Genomic DNA, 11435 nt, shown 5'->3' on the forward strand with positions numbered 1-11435 from the left:
TAGTCTCTCCAGTGAGTCCATTTTCAGGTTAAGGCTCCTAGTGGTAAGCAGTATGATCTTCAATTTGCTTTTTGACAGATCTTTTATGTTGGAAGGTTTGTCTTTGGGACATTGCCTAAAAAAGGCACAATGGTGGAGGCGAGAGCCTTGGCCTGGAAGCCGATCATGTCATCTCAGGCAGACAGATACTGGATCTCCTTGGAATGATACTGGAACCGCTTGGAATTAGCTCATACCTACTGCTTAGAGATACTAAAGTGCTTTTAGGAAAATAGAAAAACTACAAAGTCACATTTTGTGATGAAAGAATGTAATATAAGATTGCAGTTTTAAAAATGAAGCTTCACAGTTATTGTTTTATTTTACCAGAGCTGTATAACGAAGCACCATAAAGGCATTCCAGCACTTTTTATTACTGCTTACCTCACTCACTCTGTCATTATGCCTTAAAAAGGGCATTGAAGTCACATGTGTCATTTTCGGTTAATATGACTCTGCAATGTGTAGTTTGATGGATGCCACAGTGGTGCAGTAGCTGCATTGTCGCCTCCCAGTAAGAGGTTCTCTGGTTCGATTCTCGGTCAGATTGCCTTCTGTGCAGAGTCTGCATGTCCTCCCTGTGTTTGTTTAGGTTTCATCCAGGTGCTCCTGTTTCCTCTCACATTACAAAGACATGCGTCTGGAGTGTCTCTTTCCCTGGGCGTCTGCTGAAAATTGGTTTCATTCCAAGTTGGACTTTCCCAGTAAACAAATGAACAAAATTCATGCCCACTGCGGATTGGCAGTCAGTGGTTTCATTTGTGCATTCCTTGCATTCTGTAGATTGAAGAGAGAAGATGTCATACTTAATCATAAGCAGTTCCAGTCTTGTAGTCAGTTTTAGGATGTCAGCAATCTAGTCAGATAATGTCAACCAAAGAGAGAAAGGTGAGTGTGCAACTTCAGTGGCAGATGGGCAGCGAGGGCTCTATTGCACCAGTAGATTTTTTTTTAGGCCAGTTTCTGTGAAAGTCAGAAATTAGTAGTATATTAAACAAATTGGGATCATAGTGGTGCAGGCAACTGAAGCACCAAGGACAGCTTGGGAACATAGTTACTCATTGTTCATAATGTGTGATGTGTGACAGCTTTTTTACTTTTCCTTCATTTTAATTGCTGCAAATCACAGAGCTTTCCTGATGAGGAGATTAAGTGGTTAATTACTCCCAATGTGGAAAGAGTACCTAAAATATGGGATCCTCAACACAAAAATTCCTTAACGCACAGGATCACTAGCAATGTGGCCCTCATAAGAAGGGATCCCCAGCATAAGTTCCTACCTCAGAGATCCCTATTAAAAGGGTTTCTCTGGTACATGGGATACCAATGTCACAGGTACAAATAGAACCCCATAAGAAGAGTTTCTGTCTACCACGCATATCCACAGAACAATGATTTCCACAATGAGAGATCCCCATCTTCCACATAGATCACTTGCATAAGAATGTCCTTGATGCATGGGATCCCTAGTAAAAATTTCAGTGATACATATATATGATACCACTTCCACAAGTGCACATCGATCTGTGTACATAAGTTACTCAGCAATGGGGTATCTCCAGTATGTAGGCATCCCAGTGCATGTGATCCCCATCATGCAGGGTTGATCTTACTGCATGCTCTGGTTAAAACACGAAATCCCCAACTGAAATATTTCTCAGAAGACAAGCACCATTTTATATGAAATAACTTGCACATAAGGGGATAAGCACACAAGGTCTCCTGCACACTGCCGTTACTACTTAAGGATGTATGTCATGCACAGTATCCCTCGCAAATAGGATCCTCAGCAGAGAAGATCCCTAGCATGCAGTACACTGAAGATCCCTAGCATGCAGTACACTGAAGATCCCTAGCATGCAGTACACTGAAGATCCCTAGCATGCAGTACACTGAAGATCCCTAGCATGCAGTACACTGAAGATCCCTAGCACGCAGTACACTGAGGTTTTATAGGTTCATAGGTTCATAGGTAGGTACTAGGCTATTGGCCGTAGGGCCTATACAAGCCTAGCCAAAAAGGTACCCTGGCTTTTGCCACCCAAGAAAATTATTTTCCTGTGCCCCTGTCAAGCACAACCACAGAAGTGATCCCTGGGGTGAATTTCCGATTAGCCATCCAATTATCAAGATTTTTTTTGAAGAGTGCTAATGAGGAGCTCCGTTTGACATAGATAGGTAGTCTGCTCCAGAGTATGGGAAGTCTCTGGGACAGGAATCTATCCCTCCAGCATGTTCTGCTTATTGTGGTGACAAGGTTTAGGTCCCTAGAGCGTGTAGCTCGGAGGGATTGGGATATAAGTGGAGCATGATCAACAGCTCTGGGTTTGACATAGCTTTGTATGTTAGGTAGAGATCAACTCTGAGTGGGCGATATGTGACGGAGTAAAGCTGGAGTTTTTTGAGTCGGTCTGCATAAGGCATCTGTTTGAGGCCAGTAATCCTCTTTGTGAGGTATTTCTGCGGCTTTTCCAGTTGTTGTAGATGTCTTGTGAGGTACATACCAAAAGGGGCATTGTACTCTATAATGGGTCTAATGAGTGATGAGTAGAGGGGAACAATGACCACTTTTTTTCTGGATGAGAAACCTTTTGTGATGAGGTGTGCCACATAGAAGGATTTTCTGATCACTGTGGCGATGTGATTATCAAAGGAGAGACTACTGTCCACCTGTGTCCCAAGGTCTCTTATCACACTTTTGGTGTTAAGTATTCAACCGCCTATGTGGTCGTTCATGGGTGCAGAGTTTTTACCAAAGGGGATGACAATGCATTTTTTGGCATTGAGCTTGAGACCATGGCTTTGACACCAGGCATCTGTCTCAGTGAGGCCCTTTTGTAGGATGTCCACATTGTTAGGAGTTTCGATTATGGCTCCTAGTTTGCAGTCATCTTCAAATTTAGTTAGCCAAAGACCTTCTGTGTTAGCCTGTACTTCAGAGAAGTACATACCAAACAGGAGAGGACCCAGGACTGCTACTTTCACAGTGTGGATTCTGTCAGTAAGCCAGTTGGCAACCCATCTTGTGACATAGGGATTTATACCTAGTTTAGTGGGTTTATCTATAATTCCAGAGTGGGGGATGGTGTCAAATGCCATGACGAGATCTAGATAGGCTATGTGAACCACCTTACCCTCATCTATGGCTTTGGGGACTACGTCAAAGAAGTCTATCAGGTTTAGGAGACATGATCTGCCTTTTACAAACCTAAACTGTGTGGGGTCCAGAGTTTGGAGATCTCCAATGTCTTTGTTTATGAGTTCCATGATGATACGTTCCATGGCCTTGCAGACCAGGCTCATCAGGCTAATGGGGCAGTAGTTCCCAGGGTCTGTTGTGGCCTCCCCTTTGTGGAGTGGGATAACTGTCACGGTGCGCCATTCAATGAGCACAAAGCCTGAGGTGAGGCTATGATTGAACTTGATACTTAGGTGGTGTGCCATTTCATACTGTAGTTCTTGTAGAAGGCAGCCTGGGATGTTGTCAGGTCCCATGGATGTGTGTTCCTGGCTTTGGAGAGTGAGGTTTTTACCTGTGCAGCCATGATTACAGGAACTTTACATTCTTCCGGTATAAAGATGAGCTCTTTAGGCGGTGAGAGGGGGGTAAAGTTAGCACTGAACCTATCTGCCAGGATGTTGGCAATATCAGTTGGTTCTGTATATTTAGTGTCATTGTGCTGTAACTCAGAGCAGATTTGAGTGTTGCCATTGAGATTCTTGACACAGCTATAGAATGCTTTGTGGTTGTCTTTAGAATCAGTGCCGATTTTGTTTTCATAACTAGCTTTGGAGGATTTTATGAGGGATCTCAGCTTCTTACTGAGGCTGACCAGGGAGTTCCTCCAATCATGGGATTTTACTCTTTTTTGCAACAGTTTCTTTCTTCTGTTGTAGAGTTTGTTTATGGCAGAAGACCACCAGATTGGCTTTCTTTTTTGGAGGATAGCATCTTGGTTCTGTTAGGGATAGCACGATCCATGCACTCGTGTAAGTGCTTATAAAGTGCATTTGTGTAAGATTCAGCAGTCGTACCGCTATTGTCCATCTGCATGGGTGTCATGAAGTTTGCCACTTCTGTCTTAAGAAGCATGAAGTTGGCTTTGGAGAAATTTTTTACGGTTGTTTTCCTAATGGGGGGTGGGGGTGGGAGTGGGATGTGGATGTCTAGGGTGATTAGCTTGTGGTCGGATCTGACCAACGAGGAGCTGACCTCTGGTGTGGAGCACCGGTCGCCCATGTTGGTGATGACCAGGTCTAGGATATTGCTGCCCCTGATGGGGGTGTGGATAAGTTGATCCAAGGCGTTGGAACTGATGATTTCCAGAAAAAGTTGAGCAAAACAGTTGGTACATGAGTAGTTTTCCCAGTTAATAGTAGGGTAGTTGAAATCACCCATTATTAGAGTGTTGGGTTATACCTTAATATTTTCCAGTGTATCAAGGAAAGAGGCGTGGGAATTCTGGGGCATGGTGGTGGGTCTGTAGCAAGCTACAATCTGGATTGCGGTTTTGCCCAGAGTTAGTTGAACTTGGATAATGTCGGATGCATTATGCTGAGCACTGGAACTCCCGAATAGCTGGAGATCCCAGTTCCCCTTACCCTAGGGACCCCAATATGTAGAATCGTGAGTCAATGAATGCCAGTTACTGTTCCATCTGTATGCGTCATCTTGTCTTTGTACAGGATTCTCAGATGTGAACACTGAAATAGCCTATCTAATGTCAGAGACTGACTCTCCACAGCTCACTGAAAATCAGAACTGAGATAGATACAAATATGAATTATCAGGAAATGAGATACTGCAGTAATAGAGTGCAGGTACACATAATCAGTATTTGTGGTTCTGGGTTTGATTCCAGTAATCTTCATAATCTTCATTTGTGTTCTGCATGTCTTCTGAGTGGATCATTTCACTGGATTAAAATTGTTTGATTGTAACCAGTGGAAGAGTTTTAGGCTAAGTGGGCCTTACATGAACTGAGTAAAATGTGCAAAAATTGGAAAAATGGCTTGTGGGTGGATGAACTGAGTAAAATGTATTGAAACTGCTGTGAAACAGAACCTTATTTGGAATAGCAACATTAAGACAAGTTTTTCACCAGGTGATGAGTTGCACAAGTAGATTTTAAGTCATAAAACTGAGACTGTTTACTGCAAGGAATCTCACCTAAGAGCAACATTTTCATCAGATTTAATTCCATTTTCCCCACATTGCTAATGTTTTAATAACACACGCACACACACACACACACACACACACACACACACACACACACACACACACACACACACACACACACACACACACACACACACACACACACACACACACACACACACAAACACATTGTCTTAGACTCCTAAACAGTTACACAGTAAAACCACATTGACAGAAACATCCTTCACTGTCAGCAGTGTGAGGCTAAAATAGTAATTTATTGCTGAACATAATCTGTTAAAAAAATCACTTGGCCTTATGGCTGTCATATCTGAAGGCCAGTACTCTGATTTCTACAAATGAGTGGTTTAAAGGTATGCAAGCAGTTTATTACCAAATGATTTCTTTGGGCAAAGCACAAGTGATTTATCAGACAGTCCATGGTGGTTTTACTACTGAAGTATATATGAGACATTGATACTACACCATTAATCCACAAGTAAAACAGCTGTAATATGCTTTTATAAACCATTTCTTGTACTAACGAAATAGGAAACGCATGAAACTCTTGTATAAAGGGGAGAACTCAAGCTGACGTGTGTCTTTCTCTATAGGAAATGCATGAAACTGTTGTATAAAGGGGAGACCTCAAGCTGACGCGTGTCTTTCTCTATAGGAAATGCATGAAACTGTTGTATAAAGGGGAGACCTCAAGCTGACGCGTGTCTTTCTCTATAGGAAATGCATGAAACTGTTGTATAAAGGGGAGACCTCAAGCTGACGTGTGTCTTTCTCTTTGTCAGGGAGACTATGGGCCTGTAGGACCTGAAGGGCTTGCTGGAGAACCAGGCCCACCTGGGCCACCGGGACTACCAGGAATAGGTTTGCCAGGAAAACCTGTAAGTATTTTCTGTATCATTATGTTGTGACTTTGTTTTCATAAGTGCCTAAATCTTTAATTCATTCTTGTTGATAGACTGTGCATTTAGCCAGGAGGGCAGATTAATATCCCAATTCGTTTACAGCTCACATGCTCATGAGAGTGCAAACTGGTCACTGCGTGATGCTGACTGATTTGGCAATGCGACCCTGACAAAGGTGACAGACTACATCTCTGACAGCGATGAAGCTTGAGCTTGTAATAGTTTGTCGTGCAATTCATTTATTAGTTGGGTAACTACAGATGAATGACTGAGGACTTTTCAAGTTATACACCAATAGGATAGGAAAATATGGTTGGGGCACTCCTTTCCAAGTATTAAAACAAATAATTTATATTTTCATCTGCTAAAATTCCTGGAACTATATTCCTGCCATTACTTTGATTCCATTATAATTTGTAGTGCCTTGTGTATGTAAGCAAAGTAAAAACAGATTCCAAGTACAGTCTAAAGCAACCTGACAGTTTTACAACTAGCAAACTAAGGTTCTGCAGCTAGCAAATAGCAGAACAAATACAAGTTATGCTGAGTGAGTAGTCTGGCCTGTAATGTACAGTTCCATGAAATCTGTTTTTCCAGTACTCTCATGGAACAGAATAGACATTTTTACATTATTTTCCAAGAAAATAGAAAAACAGTGTTCTTGAATATAATGGAGTGGGAAACAACTACAGATTTTGTACCCCAGCACATCCATATACATTTTAGAGGGACAAAGGACTGGATTCAAGTATGTGAGATACCTGGTTCTGGTTTGGCTGTACGGCACACTGTCTGATAATTAGTGAAAACAGCAATTCTCCTAATTTCCTAATTATACATTTGCAGATGTGTAGTCTTTATAAATTTAACAATATAATCATGAAATTAGGAAAGAAATAAATGAATAAATGTCTGCTGATTGCTCATTATTTTTATGGATTTATTAATTACAGTCATTAATACCAAGGATAGTACGCCATCCAATCCCACAACATTGCCACTTCCTCATTTTAAACCTTATAACATGTTTAGTTTTTGAGGTTACAACGTCTGCTCTGATTCTTGCTGCCGTTACAGGAACTACTGTTCACTTTTCTATATAGAAAGAAACTGGGATATTGCGGTTTTATGTACTTTTGCTGTTTCTTGAGTTTCACAGGGCATGTCAAAGGTGAAAAGACTAAGGCAGCTGCAAGTATGTTCAGTGCTTGATGCTGTTCAGTCATCCCTGACAAATTCACAAACATGAAAATCATAATGAAATGTGACATTGTGATGCCAACCTAACTTTGCACGAGTGGCATCCTAGCCAGCATTTGTGAGTGGGTGTGCCTTTCTGCTTTGAAATACCAGCACTCAACCTTTCATACCAAGTTTCCTGACAGTAAGAGGGACAGTCTTTCTCAGAGGCACAACTGTTAACACACTCCCCTTCGGTGCATAAGGCTGTGGGTTGTATTCCCACACAGGGTACGTAGATTGCTGGCACTGCAGTGCTGCACTCCTCAGTCTTTTGCCCCTTTTGGGTAAAAGGCATTAAAGCGAGGTCCCATCTGCTTGAGTTAGTGGTAGCTCAAGTGGATTTAACATATCCCACAGCACCTGTTGAAAAGATTAGGGGTCCTTTATTTAGCACAACAAAAAACATTATTTACACATTTACAAAATTTACATACTGACACATGCATACACATTTCTTTTTTTATTATTTATTATTTTTCTTATAACATCCTAATTGTTACTCATCCATAACTGACTCTGACTTCTTCCTCCACAACCGTAATCTATTTTTTCACAATATATCTGCCAAAAAAAAAAACATTTGCTATTAAATAACATATTATTCAGTCTTTACCCATATTACATAAAATAACTGTTTATCCTTCTTACATATTAATTTTTCTTGTTCTTATAATGTTCCTACATTATCGTATTAATATCTGTATTTTTATGTCATCAATATTCTCAAAATGTTTAAAAAATTCCTTGACACTTTTTTCAAGGGTTTTGGGTGGTCCCAAACATAAACCACTGGTGGCCACAGTCAGCTGTTAGCAGTGATGAAAGAAGACTTTATCATCAACAGGCAAGAGGTTAAAGACCTAGGAGTTGAATGGAGTGAAAACATATAAATTCAAGGATATTGTCAGGGGTCTAACACCTCAGGTAAAAGAGAAAAATTGGTGGAGTCAGTGTCTGAAAACAGCATGCACGAAGACTACAGATATACGGGCAATCCAGGTATGTAAATAAGTCACATAATGTGATGGAATACAGAGTCCAGGAAGCAATCAGAAGGGAAAAAATGCAGAAAGTAGGTATCTGTAGAAAAGGATGACCAGGCTAAGAGTGAATACTGGTTGGCTAACAAATAGGCTACGAGAGCAGTTGTACTGGAAGAAAAGTAAGGTATCAGTGAAATTCCACCCGCTTCTGGAACGTGAATAATTTGAATTGCAACTCATATACATAAGTCATAAAATGAATATCTACTAAGCACATTTTATAATGTAGTAAACATATTAATAATAAATAAGTGTTAACACATATTAAAAATATTAAATAACTAGACAGATAATAAAAATATGTAAATATTTGCAAAATACATGTAACTTGATATAAACCATGCCTATAGCGCCACCTAGTGGAAATTATGAATATTGCTCTAAAACATTAAAATTGAACCTGGAAAAAATCCTGTAACTTAGCTGATCTCATTCTAAGGACTGGGCCAAGGGAAATCATATCATTTAACCCTGGCTCTTTGTTGCCTTCCAATACCAAATGCCAGTACAACTCCCTATATTCCAAATGTGTTTCCCAAGACCCTCCTCTTATATCAATAGATACTTCTTCCAATACAAAGAACTTAAAACTATACCCTGGACATATCAAGGTGTGTTTGTAAAGTGCATTATTTTAATTACCTGTCCCTACTTCCTAAGTATACATCCTTAAATTTAGAAACAAAGGGGCATTACAATGAAAGAGGATGAGCGTCCATTACAATGAAATAGGATGAGAGTCCATTACAATGAAAGAGGATGAGCATCCATTACAATGAAAGAGGATGAGCGTCCATTACAATGAAAGAGGATGAGCGTCCATTACAATGAAAGAGAATGAGAGTTCATTACAATGAAAGAGGATGAGCGTCCATCCTAAAAGGAGTACAAAGTGCACAAAGGCAAACAGCTACGGAACTCATCAGACTCAGATGAGGTCAAAGCAGATATGATCATGGTGTTGGGTGCATTGGTTGGGGTTTGGAGGGGAGTTAATGTTTCTTAGGGGTCGTCATCACAGTATGAAGAAAAAGGCATATCCTAGGTAACTGTAGAATATGCATTCTAGTGCCCTCGGACAAGACCAAAGGAGACATTTACAGTTATGGGCAATGACGTGTCAAACTCCTGTCACTCTGTAAGTATATCACAGAGAGAATCATTGACAATCAAATACACAGAACAGTAGAAAGTAAAATGGGATTACAGGAACATGAGGGGAATAGCAGGCAAGTGATCAATGGGACTTTATGTAAACACATTTCAAAGCTTTTGCCTCTCTTTATGAGTACTTTATTATTTATTAATTTATTTAATTTATTTATTTAAATTTTTTTCTACTGGGGTAGAACCCTGGTCACAGCATGACACAATCGCAGACTTTGCCCAGGTTACATTCAAAGTAGCACCAATAAAATTGTTACAATTACAACCAACAGTGGAACACAAAGGTAATATAAACTAGTTACAAAAAGAGCATCATGTTGAGGTGGAAAAGTGGAGTCAGAGAATTAGTAAGAAAAGAGTGAGAAGCAAGTTTAGTCTTGGAAGTTGTAAGGTGAAACAGAGACAGAGGAACAAAGAAAGGTAAAAGCTGTAAGATGACAGTGTGTAAGGAGAGCAGGAAGCTATTACATGTTTACAAGAAACAGAAACATTGTGGTGACCAACAGAATAGCAGTGCAAATAAGGTTATGTGCGAGGAAATTAACTTAGTGCAAAAAAAGTTGATTAAGTAATACATCTTTATTCTAGCATTTGCATTTGTATTGCTTAAACAGATACTGTTTGACTTGGAGTTTTGACAGTGTTGTTAGCGTCCTCAGTGAGATCGTAAGGAAGAGATTGCTACAGTTTTGGAGCAAGTGCAGAGAATCTAAAGTAGACCTATGCAGTTTAGTATACTGTACCCTGGTGTTTGAGGTTGGGGTGGTAGTGATTAGTTTCATTGTAAGAGAAGAGGCATCTTCATGATGTAATATGAATAGTTTGGAACCCAGAAGTAGGTGAAATCTGGTTTGTACTGGGACACATTTTGCCTTGGACAAAGTGAGATAGTGGAGTTCAAGTCAAGGTGAATTGTTGATGAAGCAACATGTTTTATTACATATGGTCTGTAATGATGATCTGTTTTTGTTAGAGGAGGTAGCAAACGTATGTAAACCTTAGTCAAGTTGTGCAAACAGGTCACCTTTCTCAATGTCTGTCTTATCTAGTGATGAAAGGAATTGAGATATTTAATGAGCCCAGAAAAGGACGTACTTGATTTTATATCTAAGGTTTTGAATATGCTCCTGAATGTTAAGGCATTGGGCTAGCCAGATGCCTTGGTTTCTGAATGAGGACATGGTGTCCATAAGATTATTGTGCTGGTCCAAAAGCTTGAGGGAGCTGGGAACTCTGGAAAGTATTTTCATTGTAAAAAAGAGCATAGCCTTGTTTTCTGGGGTCAAGGAGAAACTTTTTGAGGCAAGTCAGTAGTTTAGGTCCAGAAGAAGTTTGTAGTTCAATTTACATTACCTCTGGTATTGGGCTGAATCTGACAATAACCATGTCAATGGCATACAAAAGGAGTTTTAGGTATGCTAGGTCAAGGGGTAATTCTTTTATAAAAATAGAAGATAGTATTGTGACAAGTATTCACCCCTGAATGAATGTCGGCAGTATGTGTATCTTCACAGTCAAGCATCTCAGTCAAGAAGTCTTTGATCTTGTTGACTTTAGTGTTTAGGCCGATGTCTACACAATGGGCTTGTAATGGTCACCTATGTCAAAGGCTCAGCTCAGGTCAGTACAGTGGTACCAGTAAGGGTTCCTTTATTCAGGTTAATGAGAATGAATGCTGTAAGTTAAAGAGTCCAGAGTGCAAAAAGCACATTCTTTTCTGCCCAGGACTACTCTTGTTTGTTGGAGCACAAATTACATTTTTCCAGATATCAGGAAAGTTGGTTACAGGTTAAATTTTCGAGCATTTTATTAAAGGTAGGACATATGGAGATGAACCGGGACTGACTGTTGGAGGAGGGT

General features: G+C 40.1%; 1 protein-coding gene across 5 annotated transcripts in view; it reads left to right on the plus strand.

The window, feature by feature from the left end:
- The window catches only part of COL16A1 (collagen type XVI alpha 1 chain), a 3146845-nt gene that overhangs the window by 1615534 nt on the left and 1519876 nt on the right, over positions 1-11435 (plus strand). For all 5 annotated transcript variants that reach the window (XM_044082765.1, XM_044082783.1, XM_044082773.1 and 2 more), the window contains exon 19: positions 6004-6099. In XM_044082765.1, coding sequence (XP_043938700.1) covers positions 6004-6099 — 96 coding nt within the window. The remainder of the gene's footprint in view (positions 1-6003; positions 6100-11435) is intronic.

Source organism: Protopterus annectens, chromosome 1.part1 (assembly GCF_019279795.1).
Source record: "Protopterus annectens isolate FY-2018-M chromosome 1.part1, PAN1.0, whole genome shotgun sequence".
Classification (NCBI taxonomy): domain Eukaryota; kingdom Metazoa; phylum Chordata; order Ceratodontiformes; family Protopteridae; genus Protopterus; species Protopterus annectens.